The sequence below is a fragment of the Ochotona princeps genome, chromosome 5, assembly GCF_030435755.1.
Source record: "Ochotona princeps isolate mOchPri1 chromosome 5, mOchPri1.hap1, whole genome shotgun sequence".
Taxonomy (NCBI): domain Eukaryota; kingdom Metazoa; phylum Chordata; class Mammalia; order Lagomorpha; family Ochotonidae; genus Ochotona; species Ochotona princeps.
This window is the reverse complement of record NC_080836.1, coordinates 92,200,145-92,222,038: the sequence shown is the minus strand read 5'-3', so window position 1 is coordinate 92,222,038 and position 21,894 is coordinate 92,200,145. Positions and strand designations below refer to the sequence as shown.

The 21,894-nt window shown below is 53.9% G+C and overlaps 1 protein-coding gene across 1 annotated transcript; it reads right to left on the bottom strand.

Annotated features, from left to right (window-relative positions):
• Nucleotides 1-1,774: 1,774 nt before the first annotated feature.
• On the bottom strand, nucleotides 1,775-20,736 carry STK11IP (serine/threonine kinase 11 interacting protein). The gene is made up of 24 exons (XM_004576787.2): nucleotides 20,247-20,736; nucleotides 17,368-17,573; nucleotides 17,102-17,176; nucleotides 16,732-16,827; nucleotides 16,265-16,372; nucleotides 16,090-16,161; nucleotides 10,320-10,446; nucleotides 10,034-10,137; nucleotides 9,828-9,923; nucleotides 9,605-9,646; nucleotides 9,300-9,446; nucleotides 9,068-9,152; nucleotides 8,248-8,613; nucleotides 7,899-8,104; nucleotides 7,487-7,603; nucleotides 7,245-7,383; nucleotides 5,580-5,816; nucleotides 5,364-5,467; nucleotides 4,442-4,536; nucleotides 4,179-4,357; nucleotides 3,864-3,945; nucleotides 3,614-3,684; nucleotides 2,897-3,132; nucleotides 1,775-2,234 (listed from the first exon to the last, which is right to left on the bottom strand). Exons 1-24 carry the CDS (start codon nucleotides 20,305-20,307, stop codon nucleotides 2,091-2,093), a joined length of 3,195 nt encoding a protein of 1,064 aa, XP_004576844.2. The 5' UTR covers nucleotides 20,308-20,736; the 3' UTR covers nucleotides 1,775-2,090.
• Between the last annotated feature and the right edge of the window lie 1,158 nt (nucleotides 20,737-21,894).

Below are 21,894 nucleotides of genomic sequence, written 5' to 3'. Positions count from 1 at the left end.
TGTTTCCTCCCCACTCTCCTGTCAGACCATGCCAGGGCCCTGCTGGGAAGAAACCAATATTAGAAACCAACCTTTGCTTAGGGAGCTTACAGATGCACAAAGATGACAAGCTCAAGCCTCGAGGGAGAATTTAGGAGTCAGGAATATAAATGCAACTCATTGTTTAAACGTTTGTCCTTGGGTACAGGACATTTTTTTCCCCTGTGTTTATTACTTTTCACTTAAATTTTAAAGTAAGAGCTGTTTCAACGACCCATTTCAATTTCCAGGCATGTTAACTGCAAGGATTTAGAGACGTGGTGGGCTGGCTAGGCCAGGGCCAGAGGACCACACCCTCTCCCAATTCTGCTATCCCACCAGGCAAGCAGTCAACACACTAGCCAAAGCCTTGGCCAGACACAAAAATGTGGGCAGGACTCCTCAGAGAGCCTCACTCAGGGACAGGAAGCAAGAGCCCAAGGGTCACACTACACAGGTCAGTGGGTGCCACTGCACCCACCGTGTTCATCCTTGGATTCAAGAAACACATTCCTGGGGGGGGGCGCTGTGACGCTGATAACCATTATGCAAGCCAGTTCAAGCTGCTCCACTTCCCACCCAGTTCCCTGCTAATGTGCCTGGGAAAGCAGCAGAAGACCGCCCAAGTGCTTGGGCCCCTGCACCCATGTGGGAGACCCGGAGGAAGCTCCAGGCTCCTGGCTTCAGATTGGTTTTGCTCCAGCAGCTGCTGCTATATGGGTAGTTAATCCTCAGATGGAAGTTTCTTCTGTCTCTCCCTGTAACTCCACCTTTGACATGAAGAAAAAATAACTCTTATATATTACAAATCTTATATATTATATATTACATAAATCTTATATATTATATATATATATATATATATATTTTTTTTTAGAAAAAATAAATCTTTAAAAACAAAACAAATTCACACTCACCCAGGCTCAAGCTGTGAGTGGCAGGTTGTTTGGCTAGGACCCTCAGGATTCATACTTGGTTCAAATCAGCTTAAGGCAAGGGGGTGGTGCTTCCTTCAGCTCACATACCCTAAAACTCAAGGGTCCCACCTTCAGGCACAACTGGGCCCAAGGGCTGTAAGACATCTTGCGCCTTCCACCTGCACTGGCTTTCTCCCTGGATGGCTCCACTTCCAGGAAAGCCATCCCCTTGTAGCCAGCAGCTTCCAGGTTGTTTCCAAGCAATCCACAAGCCAGAAACTTTATCAATAACTCCAGTAAAAGACCAGGACAGACAGGCCAAACCAGGCCACCTGACCAGTCCTGAGCCCATCACACAATGAACGTGCAAACATACGCACACACACAAGTGGAGCTGGAAGTAAAGCAATCGGGATGAGTGAGGTAAAGCAATCGGGATGAGTGAGGTAAAGCATTGGATGAGTGAGGTAGCCCAGTGAGGGGGCAGGAGGGGGCAGTGAGGGGGCAGGAGCAGAAAGTTCCGGACACCGACCTCTTCCTCCACAGCCCAACACTTCCCCAGCCACCCTTCCCAGTGGCCTGAGATCCCCACTAGTTCCCACCTGGGATTCCAGTGTGTGAATCCAACTGGCCCAGCTCACTGTAGCAGCGAGATTCATGCTGGGCCACAAGATGAGTCCCTGCCACTTGCCAATCAGATGCCTGTGGCTCACAGGCTCCACTTAATCCCAGGAGCCAGGGCCACACAGAGTACAACTGGAAGTGGGCTCTTACAGCACAAATGTGGCTGCTTGGGCTGCCTATCGGGGAAGAATTACACTCAGGGCAGTTAAAAGAGGTTGGGAAAAATGATTGGGCCATGAGTGACACATCAAAGCACCACCACAGACACCTGCGATAGAAACAACTTTATTAGTACCTGAGAAAAAGTGCAGGAGGAATGCTCCTCCCAGCCATGTGGCCGGATGCCCTGGGCCTGCTACTCCAGAGGCCAGACCACTTCTCCTCTTTCCCTTCCACCCAGTGCCACCTGGTGGCTCACTGGCCGGGGCCCAGAGGCCAGAGGGGTACACAAGCAGAGCCTGGAAGCCAGAGAAGCACCATCCATGGCATGGCATGGCTCCTGAGGTCTAAGCCACGGTCAGAGGACGAGTCTCATCGGTCAAGGTCCTCCTGGGTCACCATCCGTAGTCCAATGGAAAACAACTCCTCCCAGGGCTCTCGGATCCAAGCCAGCAGGGCTGTCAGCTGCTCCCGACACACAACACGGAGTGCCCAAAAGCTCTCCAGTCGTGACACCTAGCAGGGTGAGCAAGTGAGCTAGGTGAGACATACCAGGGAGGACTTGCGGCCCCTTTTCTGCTCAAGTCCTTTCCCTCCCCAAGCCTCTGTCAGTTCCCAGGAAAGATCTGGCCTCCCAGCTTTGTAAACTGAGCCCTAGCAACCTCCTCAGGAAGCCTCCAGAGGGCGTCCAGGATTAGTTCTAGTCCCTTTCCCCACCCCAGATCTAAAAAATGCTAAGATCCACAATCAAGTCCAAGGAAGTACATGTATTGAGTTCCTGCCTCTACCACTTGGTAATGTCCCCAAGCCTCATCTGTAAAACAGGATCAAGTCCCAGTCCTCCTCCTCCTGGGGCTATGAAGTGCAGAGGGCCGGGACAGTGAGTCCAGCTAGCAAACCCCAAGCAGCTGGGCCTAAGCAAAAGCCGCCCTGTTCATTCGTGATGGGGCTCACGTCCTGGGTGCTCCCACGGCCAGCTGCCTTGCTATCCACCTGCTCTTCATCCTCACCTGGTTGTATCCCAGATCCCCATACACTATGTTTCCTCATCAGCAGTTCATCCTGGGATGCGATCCCCACCCTCTCCAGCACCCCAGCATCATCTCCCCACCCTGTCTTCAGAACTCCCGCCCTCTGCCCTCCCTTCCTCCCTCCCACTCCCACCTTTGTGCCCCTACCTCATCATAGAAGACCAGGCGCAGGGCTTCGGGGGCTGCACGATAGAGCAGCACCGAACTCAGACTGCTTAGAGGCTGCTGGCCCCGCACGTGCAGGGAGGGCCCGAGGGCCTTCCCAGGGGCTTCGCCAGAAACTGTTGGAAGAGGGGGCTCTGCCAGGGACCCTGCAGCATCCTCATCTAACAGGTACAGTGTAGACAGAGTCAGCAGAAGAGACACAGGACATAGAGAGGGGCCTGCAGGGAGAGAGGCAGGGTGAGGCCCACAACAGAAGCCAGTGGAAGGTCTGGGTCCCAGCGCTGCCTGGGAGAAAAGGCCTGAGCCTCACAGACGGACCAACATGCACCCTGTGCCCCCAAGGGACAAGACCCACCCCACCCCCAAACACCAAACCCCAAACACTTTCCAAACACCAGGGATCTCTAGCTTCCAACCTCTGAGGCCCAAGCCGAAGGAGTCTGTGCCAGTGCCCTCCCAGCCCAAACAAACTGGGAGTCCTCTCTACCCCCACTCCTCTGCCTCACTTCAGAGACAGCCTGGACTCCCAAAGAACAAGGGTCTGACACAGGTGCCTCCTAGGACCGCCTCTAGAAGCAGGGAGCCGACCTCTGAATCCAGCCTGGGCTCAGAGGACTGGCTACAGAAGTGACAGCTGTCATGGGGCACTGCAGAGGCTGCTGGCTCCAGGGGTAGGGCAGGGCAGCGCGCAGACCTGACCTTCCACCAGGAACACCCGAAGGTAGAAGAAGCGGGGACCCTCCGAGGAACAGTCCTTCTCCAGTAGTGGCCTGGGGGGAACATGGCGGACACAGGTGGGTCAGCTGGAAGGGGGAGGGGAAGTTCAGGGGGCAATGGGAGGAAAGGGCTGGCTCAGGAGGGGGCCCAGGGTCCCCAGGGAGGTGTGGGCAGGAGGACGGGTGGCAGGACCATGTCTGGAGCTGCCCCACCTATGCCTCCCATGACCCACCAGAGCCGGTGCTGCGGGGTCACCTCCTCTTCTGTGGCGCTGACACAGCTCCTCTGGGTAGGGGGCAGAGACCCCAAGACATCTGCAGAGAGCCAGCAGGTGACAGGGAAGCCTCAGCAGGCTCTGTGCTCCCCAGCCTAGTCCTCTGCCTCTCAACCTCCTCCTGTTCTCTGCAGTTCTCAATTTCATAAACTGGCACAAGCTCTGTGACCACTGGCACCACCACAGGGTGCACTACTGAAGGGTGCCAGGCTTGGGGAGCTCAGCCCTGAGGGCCCCACCCAAACTTCCTGGCCTCTCCCTTCCCTGGCTCACCCAGCAGCTCCTCAAGGAAGATCCGGCAATGCCTGGCATCTCGGGGCAGCAGCATACAGCCGCTGGTCCCGGCTGCCCACTCCAGCCGCAGGCTCTGCCCCGCCAGGCCCAGCTCTATGCCACTCAGATCCTGCAGGGCAACAGCCAGGGTCGACTGCAGCCAGCCGGCTGGAGGCCCGCTGTGGAGAGAGATGGATCAGTGACGCACAGCGTGAGGGCTGAGACAGAGAAGGAGGCCCCGGCTATGCTTCCGGCTCACTCACCAGATCTCCCCTGTCACCTTCAACAGATAAAGCTTGTGATCGGACACAACTACAAGGCCCAGAAATTCTGTGAGACCTGCCAACACCACTGGCACCTAGAAACCACAGAAGCAGGGAGGTGGGCACGTGTTTCTCCCCCGACCTCTTCTCACTGCCCTGAGTCCACCCCATCTGACCTTGAGCTCCGCTGCCTCTCCCTCCCACAGCCACTGCCCTCACTCTGCCCCCCAGATCTTCTCTGCCAGTCATCACTGCCTCCAACCCACCCATCACACTCTGCTTCAAACCCTTCAGTGGCTCCCAGAAGCCCACAAGACCATGTCCAAGGTCTTAACAACCACACACCGTGGTTCCTCAGCCAAGGCTGCCCTCGCCGCTCGCTGCCCCCTCCCGCCTCCATGTCATGCTCCTTTCGTCACCCCCACCTTCCTTTTCCTTTTCCTTCCAACTTCTTAATTCATCTTTACCACTCAGTTCGGGCAGCACCTCCAAGGAGGACTCCTAACTCATGTGGGATCCTTCACCCAACTACAGTCCTTTCCCACTGCATGACAGTCACCAGGCCCTTTCTCCAGATGTTAAGATCAAGGGCAAGTTGGGCTTGCATTCCTTAACATCTGGTACGCATCAGGAGCTCAACAAACAGGCCGAGTAGCACTGAGCATCTGTAACGGCACCAGGAGCCCCCATATCGAGTGCCACGTGCCACATGGAGCACTTCACTGACCTCCACTCTCATGCCACTCCTGTGAGGCAGGTGTGATCCCCAAGGGAGAAGGGTGGCAACCAAGGTTCAAATACAGCCACAACAGGACACTAACTGTGGAGTGGAAACCCAGGGCCTGGCTCGACTTCCCGTGGTAGGAACAGTGGGCACCAGGCTGCAGTCTAGGGGCCCTGGGCAGTGTCTGGTGGCACAAACCTTGATGCAGCACTGGAACTCCTCCTGAGCATCACTGAACACCTCAACATCCAGGAAGAGCCGTAGTCGGTGGTCCACGGAGCGCAGGCCATGGCGCTCGAGGGCTGGGGGCAACCAGGGGACCGTTAGCCGCCTCTGGCAATGCAGACTCCATCTCCACCCAGCTTGCCCTTCCCCTCCATCAAACCCACTCCTGTCTGAGTCACCGCTACTCACGGGGACTGAGGCTCCAGCTGCTGTGGGAGTGGGAGCTGCTGGGAGCCTGATGCGAGTCGCCAGCAGTCCCAGCAGAGTGGTCGCTGTGGCCAGAGGCGTCACAGGCAGCGCTTGAGGACTCACAGGGAACTGGCGAATGCTGTCCCTGGCTCTGCTCCCTGTCATCAGGGCTTCTCCCGGACACAGCCAGAAGAACCACATGGTCGCTGCCACAGTTTGGACACACAGCAGGAGATTCTGCAGGGCAGGGGGGGATGCAGGCCCTGTGAGCCCCTCCGCCCCTTCTGCACACCGCACACAAGCCCCCCACACTCCGTGACACTCCCTGCCTGGTTGCAGGCCTCCTGCCAGTGCTGATAGCTCTGGCTTCACACACTGCACCATAACCTCCAACAGCAGTGCCCTCAGCCCCACGAGGGCCAGGCTGAACACAGCTTCTTCTTCCTCACACCCCACCTTCTGACCTCAGACTAGGCCAGACTCAACTACACCCTGCTCTGGCTCCCTCCATGCTCCCATACCCCTGTGTGCAGAATAGGAAAAGCGTTGATGATGCTACAGCCAAACGTGGAGCCAACCCCCAGCCCTGCCTAGTAGCAGCTCTATAGTCAAAGGCACAGAGATCCGGGCATGCCACTGGGGTCTGTGAGGACAGCTGAAGAGAGGAGGGCTGAAGTCAGCTGCAGGGAGGGAAGGCAGGCTCAGAGCAGTTCAAGGTGCCAGAGTCAAAACTCCCTTCTCCCACCTTCAAATAAACAGAGAGAAGACTAAACAATCCACGCCTCCCGCCCAAGGCCACACAGCTGCAGGAAGCCATGGCTACTACCAAGTTGGGGAGATCTGCTCCGTCCCAGGGATCTGCCTGTCACCAGGTCCTAAAAACATGCCATGGTGCTGATGCGGTAACTGATGTTCAAACAAAAGGAGTCCCTCACACAGGTAGCATTCACTAATAACGCCACACAGGAGAGACTCCCAAGGCCCCAGAGCTCCAGAGAGCACCACCAGGGTCCAGGGGAGGCTGGGGCTGCTGCCATCATCCGGGTTGTGCTGCTGGGTCTGCCTGCCAAGGAATGCAACCACCTGGACAGCAGAACAGGCGTCCACTCTGAACCAAGTGGACACCCCTGCTCAAGCCGCTGCCAAGAGGCAAGCAGCTAACAAAAACCAGGCATCTCAACACGGCAGGGGATCCAAAGTGTTTCTTTCTTCAAAGACATTGCTTTTTGTTTGGCCAAGGGGAACCTGCTTGGAAGAATAGACTGGAGATGTTGCAAGGCACTCCTGGGAATCAGCTAGCTTGTCAGGTCAGTCAGGAAGGACAAACCCGCGGCCAAGCAGGGGGCAGCACTACAACCCAATCCTGCAGGAAGGGCACCTCCGGGCTTGTGCTGTTTCTGCAGCACTGGCCAAAACGCCAGAAGGCGTCCAGGTTATGAAAAAGTCATGGGTGTGTCACAGCAGGCAGGAAGATGGCACTTCCTGACCAGAAGGGAAAATCGAGAAGTCCCTTCTCCTTTTTGTAGTTTCTGCTTTCGTTCTTGAAAACCCAGCAGGCGGGCAGGTTTTGGTTTCTGTTCCAGCACCCTGCCTCACCAGAGTTCCTCTGCTCCCTCCCCAGCCCAACTCTGCAGTGGAGAGGTCAAGGGCAGGGTGGGTACCAACCTGTATTTGCACACAGAGGCCTCCAACCTTCCCTGCCACAGCGCAGACACTGGAATCTGCCCCTGGGCAGCTCCTTGGCTTCCCCAGGCAGCTGCTGCTGAGCTCTGTCGGTCACTGGGGTCAGAACAGCAAGCAGCTCCTGGGAGGGGCAGGGTGAGGGGATGCAGTTCAGAGGCAGCTGGGAGCAGGAGGATTTCCCATCAGCGCCCCAGCCTTGCAAACCCCGCTCCAGGCCCCATCACCTGGATGGCTGCATGGGCATCGGGCTCCAGCACCACATAGCGACGCAAGCGCCGGTCAGGGCATATGTAGGAGAAGCGCAGCAGGAGGATGGGCGCCCCAGGGAGCAGGCCTGAGCCCTGTACAAGAAGAGGGAACCAGGTGGAAACTGTGAGGCATGGGGGTGTCAGAGCAGGAGCAGTGTTAAACCAAGGGCATGGAAAAAACACGCACTCGGAACCCCGTCCAAGACCTTGTGCTGGCATCCTAACTCTAGGGTCCAGCACAGCCCAGCCCTCACCCTCAAATGGGCTTCAGCACACCCTCGTCAACACACACACACCAGCATCACTCCTGGGATCCAAGCACCCCCAAGGACTGCAGTAGCAGCGCGTCCAGTGGCTGGCACGTACCCACAGGCCACTCCATCCTCACCTCGGGCCCCGGCTCCTCCTGGGCTGACATCTCGGGCTCCAGTTCAGCGGACTCCAGGCACTGCAGCTCCAGCCGCTCCAGAGTCCGGGCTGCCTGAAGTTCCACCTCAAACAAGTGGGCAGCAGTGACCCGGAGAAAGCACTCCTGGCCCCGCAGGCCCTCGGGGCCCTGCAGGCGACACACCAGCATGGGCCGGCAGAGCTCCGCTGAGAAGAGACAAAGAGAGGAGGCCTGGAGGGAAGGAATGTGGCCCCAAGACTCCGGTTCTGCTGCCAGGCTGGCCGGTCCCCATTTGCAGGTCATCCAGTATCACTCCTCCCAGCTCCTCCTACGGCCATGCAGTACCCACCTGCTACTTCCTTCTGTACCTGCTCCTCTTCTTCCTCCTTTGCTTCCTCCTCTTCTTCCTGCTCCTCCCTCTCCTCTGCCTCCCGTGGCTCCGGCCCCAACCTTCCCTCCTCCAACATATCTTGGGGGGAGAGCTCGGTGCCTGCAGCTTCCTCCTCTGGGGGCGGAGGGCTGGGCAGAGGCTCTGGGTCTGGGCAGTCCCGAGGAGGCGGTGGCGGTGGCATGTTGCAGGCATCAGCTTTGGAGGCAGCCGGCGTGGCACTCCCAGAGGTCTCCACATGGTTCCGGTACTGCAGCCACTCACAGCCGAACCGCTCCCGGAAGCTGTTGAGCAGCTCCAGCTCCCGGTGCTGCTGCACAAACCACTCTGGGCAGGTGGGGGAGGCAGAGGTGAGTGGGCTGCACAAGGGAGGCAGCAAGTGTCCCCCGAGCAGCATGTCCCCACGTGTGTGCTCTCACATGCTGGTCACACACAAGCCAGCAGGGCACAACCCAAGCCGCTATGGAGAGTCACGATACATAGTCATGTTATGCAAGCTGCTGCAATCCCTCAAGAAAGAGACCCCATGTTTAACCCAGCCCCCTGTAAACGCATATGCCCACAAGAGCCCCTACTTGTAGCACACTGCATAGCTGATAGTCCTTGACAACCTTTGGTCAGTGCTGCTAGGGGCAGGTACTTCTATTTCCTCTAGTGTAAACTGACCCTAAGATCTTCTGTAATGTTCCAACCCACCTGACAATAGCTCCTCCCATCACAGTGTTCAAGGGTCTAAGAGAACCAAGTGGGGTGGGAGGGTGAGTGCCTTGGGCCAACTCACCGGCCGGGGAGGGGTCCAGCGTACGCGGCTCCGGGTCTGTGTCACTGGGCTCGGAGATGCTGGCCTTCCTCACTCGCACTCGGCTCTGAGGGCAACAGCAGGACAGAGGTCCACCCAAGCCAGGGCTGCTGGCACTGCCAGCTGTGGCCACTCCAGTCTAGCGCAGCACAGCCACTGCAAGAGGGTAAGGCCTCCCCACCACTCCCACATCCAGGCATAAAAGCAGTGTTACCTTAACCTTCCGCAGTGGGGGCTGGGGCACAATGCCCCCTGAGGAGAGGCTGTCACTCAGCTCAGGGCCACCTGAGGTTTCGGTCAGACTCCCTGCTGACCAGGGTACAAGAGTGGCAGGAGGGCCCAGCCCTGAGGATGCAGGGGCCTGGTACATGACATGGAAGAGAGAAGTCAGGGTCAAGGAGCACCTGTGCCCAGCCCACACCAGCCCAGAGTGTCCCCTGGCTGCCCCCAGCTCCCTTGGCGGCACCCTCCTTTCCAGCAGCCCTGGCCACCTAGCTCCTCTGCCCCCACCACACTGACCTGGAAGTCCCTCGCTGACAGGACGCGACCATCAAGAAAGAACTGAGCAGGGACAGAGGGGAGACGGAGCGCTGGGGATGGAGCCGGCCCTGGTGGCTCGGTGCTGACAACAGAGTAACACGGGGTCCGGGCCCTGGCCCCTCCCGAGGGATGGCAAGAGGGCGCAGGGAGGCAGGACCGGGTGGGAGGAGGAAAGCAGGGGACACACAGGACAATCACTCACGCCAGAAGTTGTGTCCCTGGCCCGCGGGGACAAGTACTGCACGGTGGCCGCTCGGTGCTCAGGGTGGAACCATAAAGGATTCCCCTCCAGGAAGAGCTGAGGGAACAGGATGAGGAAACGACGGGGGTCTGGGGTCTCCCCAGGTGTTTGGGGGAGCAGGCAGCCACCTCCAGCCCAGTGGGGCGTGGGGGACATCCACAGCTCACCTTGCGGAGCTCCGTCAGCAGCAACAGAGGGGACAGCTCCCTGTGTCCTTCCAGCAGATTGTACGCCACATCCAGGTGCCTCAGGTTCCTCAGCTGCTCCAGGCCTGGAGTAGAGACAAAAAGGGAAGAAGGGCATGTGGATGCCAGCAGGCATGGTGGGGCGTGTGCCAGAGGAGGGGGCTGCGGAAAGACTAAGAGGAATAGCTCAACCCTCCCCGCTTCCGAGGCATCTCAAGGCTCACTGTCCCGCACACCCTTCCGCCTGGCCCCAGTGTACCGCGCTCACCACGCAGGCTCTGGAGCTCATTGCCTCGTAGTATCAGCATCCTCAGGGCAGCTCCCGAGGGCCCCATCCTTGGCACCAAATGCAAGCGGTTGTAGGAGATGTCCAGATAGTAGAGCTCCGACAAATCCTGGCAGGGGGGTGGGAGACAAGGACCTCACCTTAACCAAAACCCGACTGGGGACTTCTGAGCCTCTTCTTGACTCAGCCTTGACCTTGCTTAAGCAACTGTTTCCTCCACCCCTGTTCCCACTCCCATGGAAAGAGCACAACAAATGCCAGCGTGGTTCCTGAGAGCTCCAGGCCTCGGTCCTGGAACGCCACTCCAGCACCCTTAACTTCCTGACTAACAAAACTCAAGGCTGCCCAAGATTTCATTCTTGGTTCCAGGCAGTGCCTGATGTCCCAGGCTCTGTGGGAGGTCGGGCTCCCCAACTCACTCACACTTCAGGCTTCTAGGCCACACTGGGGCCATCCAGGGACACAGAGACCCCCAGAAGCAAACAACTTGAGGCTGAACACAACCTCATTTGCAACCAAACGTTCTAACCTTTGTCATTCCTGGATAGTCCCTGGATCAGCTGATGACTTTCCTAAAAGCTCCTGTAACCAGGGACAGGTCAGAGCACTTGTCTCAACAAGAAGGGACTATCCACCTCACAGCCCAAGGAAAAGGACCATGCCATGTAGCCTATGGTTGTTTCATGGCACCACTTAAATCACCATGGTCTGAGTCAGGCTTCCAAATTGGGCCATGAGAAAGCTGATAGTTCCTAAAACTGCCAGCCAAGATCTAGGAGACTAAGAACCGTGAGACAGAGCAGGCAAGGGCTGCTTCCGGTTTTCAGAATTTTTTGCTTACAACATTGTTGGTTCTTTGATGTTCTCATTTCTGGACACGAGGAACCTCTTCCCCTTTGAGGTTAGTCATGACTCACAATATGGTCCATTGTGCTTTAGTGAACAAAAATGAAACATTTCTCTTTTCCCCCCAAGAATTTGGACTCCCCAGCAGGTTGTTCCCATTTGCCTGGAATACAGTTATAGACATCAGTTTGCCAAGAATCTGTCCTCCAAGGAGCACAACCTAACTGGGAAAGCTGATGATCTAACTAGGCTGATAGGGTTTTAAGGATCTTAAGCTGAAATTTATGGAGGTTCACAAACCCTCTAGGAAAAACCAGGCATGCCAGTCTTCCCAATGAATCATAAAGGTAACTTCCTGCCAGGCATTGGGACAGAAGGCTACCCTGGGCATTTTAAAGGGGAAGATTTGGGCCTGGCAGGGTAGCCCAGTGGCTAAAGTCCTCATCTTGCATGTGCTGGGATCCCATATGGGGACCAGTTAGTGTCCAGTTAGTGTCCAGTTAGTGTCCTGCTTCCCATCCAGCTCCCTGCTTGTGGTCTGGGAAAGCAGTCGAGGACGGCCCAAAGCCTTGGGATCCTGCACCCGTGTGGGAGACCCGGAAGAAGCTCCCTGCTCCTGGCTTCGGATCAGCTCAGCTCCAGCCATTGTGGCCACTTGGGCAGCGAACTGGTGGACAGAAGATCTTCCTCTCTCTCCTTCTCCTCTCTGTATATCTGACTTTCCATTAAAAATAAATAAATCTTAAAAAAAAAAAAAAAGAAGGGGATTTACAAATCTGAAGGCTGCAGGTGAGGCCTGCTGCAAGCTCTTGCCTTGGCTCCCCAGATCTTTTCTTGTTTGTTTGTTTTTTGTTTTTTGATACAGTTTAGTTGATGACCTAAATCTTTTAAAAGTAGTCTGGGGTGGGTGCTGTGGCATAGTAGCCTAAGCCTCTACTTGCAGTGCCAGTATCCTACATGGGAAAAAGTTTGTGTCATAGCCGTTCCACTTTCAATCCAGCTCCCTGCTTCTAGCCTGGAAAAGCAGCAGGAGATTGCTCAAGTTCTTGGGCCCCGTCACCCATGTAGAAGACCTGGAAGATGCTCCTGGCTTCAGATCGGCCCAGTTCCAGCCGTTATAGCCATTTGGGGAGTGGACAGGCAATGGAAGATCCTTCTCTGTTTCTCCTCCCTGAAATTCTGCCCTTCCAATAAAAATAAAATAAACACTTTTTTTCAGTCCATTCTGAAACTGTTTTTAAAATGTTCTACCAAAGTAAACTTAAAAAGGCATGTAGTCAATTACCTATGTAATCACACCTATGTGAACAAGCAGGTCAAATCTACTGAGAACAGGCTGATTTTGTGAACACAATCTTACTTTTATTGTCTTCAATCAATCAAGGGGTAATTAAAGGTAAAACTTGTTTGTTTCAGTGAAAAAAAACTATTAACATACCCAGATTCTAGTCCTGTTCATTTTCTTTTTCCTTTTTAAGGATTTACTTACTTGAATGGCACAGTCGCAGAGATAGAAACATTCTCCCTTCACTGGATCACTGTCCAGATGGCCACAATGGCCAGGTCAGAGCCAGGAGCCTGGAGCCAGGAACTCCATCTGGGTGGTGGGAGTTCAAGCCATCTTCTGTTACCTTCCGCAGCACATTGACAGAAAGCTGGATTGGAAGTGAGCAGCCAGGACTCGAACTGCCACTCAATACGAGCTGTTGGCACTGCCAGCACTGGCCTAACCCACTTGGCCCACACAGGTCCCCCAGTCCTGTTCATTTACTGTGAGGTTTGATTATCGACTGGCCAACAGGACTGGGTCCCGCCTTACACATTTTGTCAGCCCTCAGCAAATTCTCAATTCTTCTAGTTTGTTTTAATACTTGCTACAATTCTCAAAACAAAGGTTTCATCCCTCCCTCTTGATTCGGCATCACTGAGAATGAAAATCGGACTGCGCTAAGCTCTAGGTCACCCTGTAGATGACCTGTCCCTGTCTCCACCCTCAACCAGAATCTGAAGAAAATGCCAGCGAGCTCCAACCGGACTACTGCATATGAACGTGAAGAGGCCTCATCACACAAAAGACTGTGTGTGAACCACTACATGCCCAGAGCTGCTGCGCCCGCCACTCCCACCCTAAGGGGCCCACTCACAAAGACCACAGCAACTCCTGAATCCTCAAGCTCTGCTCCAGGAAAGAACCAGGACCATGACGCTGAGGCCGGAGCAGCAGCAGAAACACTCACACCATGGCCCAAGAAATCCATCAGACTGCCCCCACCATCCTCAGGTCCCCTTGGGAGATGCTCAGAGCTCAACAGTGCGGAATCTTCCCAGCTATGTGCCTTTGGGACTCAGAAAACAGATTTATAGTCTGCTCCAGTCACTGATCTTTTTCTTTGCATTTCCATAGAAATGACCTCCATTAAATGTTCACATCATCTAGCAAATATCCTCTATTATTGAGTCTCACTACACAGTTCAGTTGGCCCTTAATGAACAAAACTTTGTCAGGCAAGAAACGGATTGATGTTGCTCACACGAAAGACAAATGTCTCTCCCTGAACAAGGACCAAAAAGATTCTCATCTTGATCAACTCTAGTTGAGCCCTTCTAAAAAGCCTCTTTTTTGACTAGGCCTCAACCTTGGCCTATAAAAACTGAAGAATACTCAACACAAATTCAACATAAATTATCTTTTTTCTGTGCCTCGCACAATGACTCAGTGGCTAAATCCTCACCTTGCTTGTGCCTAAATCCCATTTGTGTACCGCTTTGTGTCCCAGCTGCTCCACTCCCCATCCAGCTCCCTGCTTGTGACCTGGGAAAGCAGTAGAGAACGGCCCAAAGCCTTGGGACCCTGCACCCATGTGGGAGACCCAAAAGAAGTTCCTGGCTCCTGGCTTCAGATTACCTCAGCTCCAGCCATTGCAGGCACTTGGGAAGTAAACCAATGGGTAGAAGATCTTTTTTTCTGTCTCTCTTTCTCTCTATAAATTTGTCTTTCCAATAAAAAACAAATAAACCTTTAAATACATATATATATATATATAAAACAAATAATCTTTTTTCCAGGATCAATACTGTAGCACAGTGGGTTAAGTTAATACCTGTGACACTGGCAACCCATACAAGCACCATTTTCAGTCCTGACTGCTCCACTTCTGATCCAGCCCCCTGCTAACGTTCTTGAAAAAGCAGCAAAAGATAGCCCAAGTACATGGCACCCTGCAACCCATGATGGAATTTCCATGCTCCCAGCTTTCAACTGGCCCAGTCACAGCTATTGCAGCCATTCAGGGAATGAACCAGGCAATGAAAGATCTACTTTCCCGCCCCACCCCCTCTCTGCGTGTATATATACACATATATAAAATCTTAAAAAAAATTATTTCAACTTCCACAATAAAACTCATGTGAGTATTGTGGTATTTCAGGTTAAGCTGCCACTTAGGATACTCGTGTCCCAGATTAGGGTGTCTGGGTCCTAGCTCCACTTCTGACCCAGCTTCCCACTAACGCACACTCTAGGAGACAGTGGCTTAATAGCTCAAGTACTTGGGCCCCTGCCACCCATGTGGAAGACCTAGTCTGAGTTCTGAATTCCAGTTCATGAACAAACAATGGAAATTATATCTATCTCAACCTCTGTTATTCTGATTTTCAAATCTACTTCAAGAAAAAACAGACTTGAAGCAGACTGGGAGACCTCGATTGCTCCCAAGTGGCTCCCAGTTTGGGGCCACCCCAGTCCCAGCTATTGCAGGCAACTTGGGGATCAACCAGAGGATAAGCAATCTCTGCACCTCTCTGCCTCTCAAAATAAAAAAGAACTTTGGACAAAGATCCACGTGCTTCCCAGCAGCTCAAGCCCACATCCTCAGGATGGCTACCCCGGCGCCCTTAAATTCCTACCAGGGAAAACTCAGGCTGCCAAATAACTGACTACTTGTAGCAGCCAGCATAGGGCCCCTGTCCCACAGTCTCTGTGGGCTTAGGGGCCTAACAAAGATGAGGTACACAGGTCAGCAAGCCCAGAGGTGTTTCACCAAGACCAAAGCCTCCTTCTGCTCTTTGTGTCTACTTCCCTGGCTCTGCTCAGGTCCTTGCCACTTCCCCACCTAATCTCCCTTTTAAAATGCCCAGTGACCTCTGCACAGATCGAACTGGAGCTCAGTTCATGTTGGACCTTCTTTCCTATTATAATAGTTTAGTACTGATTAAAATCTGCCCATTCTTTAGCACCCAGCTTTGTTCAGTGTTGACAGGGAAATGGGAGAAAATGCAAAACAAGCGCTTTACCAGAATCTCTAAGCCTAGGCTCTGGTCTACACGTTCTTCACTCTTATTCTCTTACACAAAAGCCCCTACTTGAGGCTGGCATGAAGGCACAATTGGCTATATGTCCCAGCTGCTCCACTTCCCATCCAGCTCCCTGTTTATGGCCTTGAAAAGCAGTACAGGATGGCTCAGTCTTGGGACCCTGCACCTACATGGGATACGCAGAGAAGGCTCCTGGCTACTGGCTTCGGATCAACTCAGCTCTGGTTGTTGCAGCCATTTGGGGAATGGATCAGCAGATGGAAGATCTCTCTCTCTCTCTCTCCCCTTCTCTCTGTAAATCTGCCTTTTCAATAAATCTTTAAAAACAAACAAACAAACAAACAAAAAGTAGCTACTACTATGATTGCTACTTTAAAGGTGAAGAATACAAGAAGTTACCTTATTGGTCCCAAGTGACACAGGCTATCAGAAACTGAGATCTGAACTCCACTTTGAGCCCCCAAACAGCACCCAGATGTGATGCCACCCAGTGGGAAGGACAAGGTGGCAGATGGGGTCCACGAGAGAGTGTGAGGGTAGTCAAAGGCCCAGGCTGGTAGGGATGGTCAGTTGTCAGGCTGTGTGTACTCACCATGAGGAAGCCCTTGCAGTCCTGGATTTGATTGTGGCTCAGCTTCAAGAAGCGCAGAGCTGACAGGAGACGCTGAGCGGGTCGGGAAAAGAAATGGGAAAACACAGCCTTACTATAAGGACACCACACCAGCCCGCCTGCTCTCCTCCCAGAACGCCGTCCCCAAGGTACTCACCAGGGAGCTGTCTAAGGCCGTCAGTGCATTGTAGCTGAAGTCAGCAGAGAGCAGGGCCAGCCAGGGGAGGGCAGAGCACAGGTCCCCTCCACAGGCCGACAGCAGCTCCTGAGAGGAGAGACAGGAGCATCTTTACACGTCTGTCACTCTCCTCACCATACCAAGTCGGCGCCCTCCCATCCAGCCATTCTGGCCCTGTGCACTGGGTTCCATCTGAGGCTGCGTGCCTCAACATAACTTGGGGATTTGTCTTCAAGGGGTTTGCTGTGGGGATAGGAGAGTAGCAGCCACAAGAATATTTAATTAACTGCAAACCTCTGCACAGGGACAGAATGTTGCAGCAGCATGGGTGGCGGGGTGTGCAAGGACGCTGGAGGGAGGCAGGAGCCAGGAAGGCAGCAGAGAACAGCAATGCTTGCTCCCCTAGATCTTGCAGGAGGCATCAGGAGCCACCTCCCCCTTCTTACCTCCAAAGCTTGCATGCTCCTGCTGCAAATCAGGGTCTCCAGCTGGGAGTAGATGGCGCGGAGGCCATGCAGGCAGTGGAGGGGGACACCTCGGAGCTAGACAGGGAAAGGGAGAGAGGGAGGGAGAAAAGGGAAGGGAGAGAGGGAGCAGAACTTCAGAGAAATCAAAGCTCTCATCCCCACCTCCCCGATGATAACAGAGCCCAGCTGAGGCCAAGAGAAGCATTGAACAGGAAAATGAATGGATAGCATACACTGTGGGTTTGTACACCCAGGCCTGGTCTCCCCACCGAAAGATGCCACCTCTTTCCCCAGGGGTTGCCCCAAGTTAGGTTTCAAGCACTATCATCATGCCCCAGTGCTCCTGTACCTCCAGCTGTCGAAGGGACTTGAAAGGAAAAATCTTGATGGGTCCCGGGAGGCCAGGACCAGGGACGTAGACCAGCTAAAAGGAAAACACACTGGTCACTATGGCGTGGCTGATCTCCCTCCTCGAGCACAGGCACCTGCATCTCTGACATTAGTGCATCCTGGTCCTACAGATGTCTTGCTCTCTTGACCCACTCGCAGCCTCATCCTTCTCCTGGGCTCTTTGTCCATCCCCCATCTCCACCCTGCCTGCCCCAGCCTCAGCACCTTGAGTGACAGTGTCTTCTGCAGCACATCAAAAAGGAACTGGAGCTGGAGGATGATGGGCGAGTCGGCAGGATGGGAGGGCAGAGCCACAAAGCCCGTCTGCCCCGGGCCCCAGGGCCCCAGGTACAACTCAAACACGCGTGTCAGCTGTTGCAGCGTAGCTGTGAGCAGGCTCAGCGTGCTACAGCCAGACAGCACTGCGTCTCCTGCAGAAAGGGCAGGTCAGGAGAAGGGCTTTCCTTTTATTCTAGCACTTTGTGACCCCAAAAGACATCCCTTCCCACCCCAATCACAGATCTCCCACTACAGGATCAAAGGGCTCCCCACTGCATCTTCAAAAAAGTCCTAACTATTCAATCTAATGCATGAGACGGCTTGGCCACACAACTCTAACCACTATCTGCAAAGTTTCTTTCACCTTCTGATCAAATAAGCCTGGTCTACTCCATTTGAGTTCACAGCCCTCTCATTCATTCATTCATTCATTCATTCTCTCTCTTTCTCTTGAGATTTATTTATTTTTATTGCAAAGGAAGATTTACAGAGAGAAGGAGAGACAAGGATTTTTCCATCTGTTAGTTCGCTCCCCAAATGACTGCAATATAGCCAGAAGTGACCTAATCTGAAGCCAGGAGTCAGAAGCCTCTTCCAGGTCTCCCACACGAGTGCAGGGCCCCAAGGCTCTGGGCTGTCCTCTGCTGCTTTCCCAGGACATAAGCAGGAAGTTGGATGGGAATTGGAGCAGCCAGGACATGAACCGGTACTCATTTGGGATCCTGGAACTTGCAAGGGGAGGGTAAGCCAACTGAGCCACCATGACAGGCCCCGCCTCCCCCTGGCCCCTCATGTTCATTTTCTGATGCATCTCCTTCCGCTGCTAAGGTCACATAGGAGCTCTCTTACTTGTGCTGTTAGGATCAGCTCAAGGCCAACCTCCTCAGGGAAGCCTTCCCCATAACAGCTGAATGCTCCCACAGCCACTTTTACTGAAAGCTGGTGGGAAGACTTCTCTTTTGTTCTCTTTTCCCACATTTATGGAAACTTTTGAAGAACCCTAAAGGTCACGTGATAGGAAGAATAGTAATAATGCATTATAGCATTCAAGTGTTGTTACTGTTCTTTTTGTTAAAAGCCATCCCTCTCTCTACGTGGAAAGTCTCCTTCCTGCCAAGGGCCATCTGGGTATTTACTGAAGTCACACAAAATTATCAGTTTAAAAATCAGCATGCTACAGACTGACTGAATTTCAAGTCCCACCAGCAGTTGTGTTGGCAGGGACAGACCAAGCAACCTCAGGGCTTTAAATGGTCTGTGGAACAGACATTCACCATCCCGCAAAATAATCAGCCTGGAAGGCCTAGCTGGCCACCTCAGTATCAATGACTGACCTAAAGGAATCCGCTGTAGGTGAGGCATGGAGAATCATTCTTTGACTTTAAAGTAAAAGGCCAGAAAGGAAGGATGCTGTGGAAATATCACAGAGATGCCCACTCCTTTCAGCCAAGGATGGCATTTCATGTAAATACAGTGTGGTGTCAAAATCAGGAAATGCGAAGACACAGGCCGTGTTGTCTAGACAGACCCCTGCAAGTACTTCACAGTCCACACACAAGACGATTCCACCACCACAAAGATCTGCTGGTTACCTCTTCCATCACACACTCGCACACCCCACCAACCCTAAGCCTTGGGGCCAGCTTGGATGCTGATTGAACAAGCCCTGCAATCTCTCTCATAGAGGATCTTTATGTACCAGAGACACTGATGTGGTTCAAGCACTCGCCTTCCTTTCTGTCCTCAAAGAGGAAGTTCAGCAAGTGCACAGTATCATACAAAGTGTATTACAATCAACACAGCTACGGTATTAATACAAGCCAGAAAAGAGATTCCACCATACCACCAAGCCCAGTAGGGTGGCCAAAGTTAACCAGTAACAAGTGTCAGATGGTTCTGTAACTCTATTGAAATCTTCAGACGTTCCCAGAGAGAGACAGACCCTATTAACTGTCCTGCAGATGGGAACACGGAAGTGCAAAGGAATCCAGAGTCCTGACTGAGATCCTACACCAGGGAGGGAGTTGCTACATTTGTCTAAAAGCCAGCCCCATGAAACCCACAGGAAATGTGGCTGGCTAGAGGCTAGAGGAAAGCAGTCATCATCAACAAGGTTGCCAATCTGAGCACTCAGTGGCTAAGTGGACAATGTCCTCAATATTCACGTGCATTCAAATGAATCCCCGGCCCACACAATAGCTCAGTGCCTAGATACTTCCCTTGCACAAGCTGCGTCGGCATCCCATATGAGCCCCGATTCATGTCCCAGCTGCTCCACTTCCCATCCAGCTCCCTGCTTTGGTCTGGGAAAGCAGCAGAGGACAGCCCAAAGCCTTGGGACCCTACACCCTCAAGGGAGACCTGGAAGAACTCCTGGCTCTGGCCATTGTGACCATTTGAGGAATGAACCAGGAGAGATCTTTCTCTCTCCTGTGTGCAAATCTGCCTTTCCAATTAAAAACTATGATTAAAAAAAAAAATCCCCTCAGTAGCTCTGATGTCCTGTGAGGGTACCACACACGTCAAGTCTGAGAGTGGGTCAAGTGAGACTGACCCCAGCTCTTCCATGTCCACGTATTCTATCCAACAGTGAGGATGACCAGTCCCTGGTCTGGCAGGTATAGACCAGGTCCCTCGGACAGTATCACAGAAGGACGGCAGGCTGTTACCCTGTCAGAGACCGGACCCCGAAAGTAAAGGCGGGCGAGCAAATCGCTAGGAGTCAGGGACATGAAGGGACCCCAGCCCGCTCAACTCGGAGATGCCAGAGGGCCGGGCGCAGGCCCACTCGGTCCGAGGTCCTTCGCCACCGGAAGGCCACTCACCCGACTCCCGCAGCAGACCCGCAAGCTTCCACACCACTGAGTCCCGCGGGGCGGTCGCCATGGCCACAGGACGCCGGGGGCGGAGCCTGCGAGGAGGAAGTGGAAGAGCCCTGGGGTGGGGAGTGCCCAAACCTCAGGGCGTCCGTAAACGATCAAGAAGGACGAGCGAGAACGGGTGTCCTCTGCAGTGCCCTCTCCATGGGGCCTGAGGCCCGTCTGGCCACACCGACCTCCTGGCAGACCCTGCTACCTGATCCGCAGCCGGGGCGCCAGAATGACCAGGAAGTCCCGCCCCGGAAAAGCACGCTCCCCGAGCCGGAAAAACATGCCCCGAGTCGCGCGGACGTGTCCGGGGAGGCGGGTCTGGCTGGCTCGGGCCGCTCCTCCTTCGGCGGGGCGGCTCCTGGGGTGCGGAGCTTTGGTCTTCCCTGTTGCCCCATGGCGGCCCCTCGAGGCCACCTAGGAAACCTTGACCGCTTTGCCGAGTGAACAAGAAATCAGTGTTCAGAGAAATGGAATTTCCTGCTGGTTCAAAGCGGACCACTCCTTTTCCAATGGAGGGAGAACGTGTCTGCCATAAATGTTTTTTATTTGCTTGAGGCTTGCCTGGGTGCTACCTCTGCGCCACATTGCTGCCTTTTCCTTAGTCTCCCTCCATACTTTTTCTCTTCCGCACCATCTTGCCGTGGTCCATTGGTGAACACATCCATGCTTCCCCTTCTCCCCACTCCACCCCCACCTTGTTTTAACAGGTTTCCTCTGGTCACACACAAATCGAAAGGTTGTTTGTTCCGGATTTGAAGACTAGCCTCACCGAGGCGCGGGGTTAGTTATGAAGGTCGTTCAATCAGTAACCATCATGCCACAGGTTCTTGGTTCCCCTGTTGGATTTTTTCCAGGTGGCTGCCCCACTGCAGACTTCAGCTGCTGGGCTACATGGAGCAAAGAATTTCTGGAGTCTGGGGAGAGTTTCTCGTATGAAGCGTCCGTTTTCTACCGAGGAAAATCTCCATGAATCCCAAAAGCCAGATTAGAAAGACTATTTTGAATAGACAACATGGGGCAGGCGTTTGTCACAGAGGTTTAAGATGCTACAGTGCTTGGTCACGAAGCACCTGAGTACTGACGGGCTCTTCTTGCTGCTGCACAACCTGGTAGGCACTAGGTGATAGCTGAAGTGTTAGGTCCTCTGCCTGCCACATGGGAGACCTGGCTGAGTTTGGGGCTCCGCCCTGCTGTTAGGGCCCTGTGGGGAGTCAGCCAGCAGTGGGAGAGCTCCCTGTCTCTGTCTGCAAAGGAAGGAAGGAAGGAAGGAAGGAAGGAAGGAAGGAAGGAAGGAAGGAAGGAAAGAAGGAAAGAAATGTTTTAAAGGGACAAGTTGAGAGGCCAGTGCAATTGTTCAACAGGCTAATCCCCCACCTTCAAGTGCCAACATCCCATCTGGATGCCAGTTTGTATCCCCGCGGCTACATTTCCCTATTCAGCTCCCTACTTATGGCCTGGAAAAGCAGAAGAAGATGGCCCAAAAGCCTTGGGACCCTGCACCCTCAAGGGAGACCTGGAAGAGGCTCCTGGCTCCTGGCTTCAGATTGGCTCTGAGGCCATTTGGGGAGTGAACCATCAGATGGAAGATCATCCTGTCTCTCCT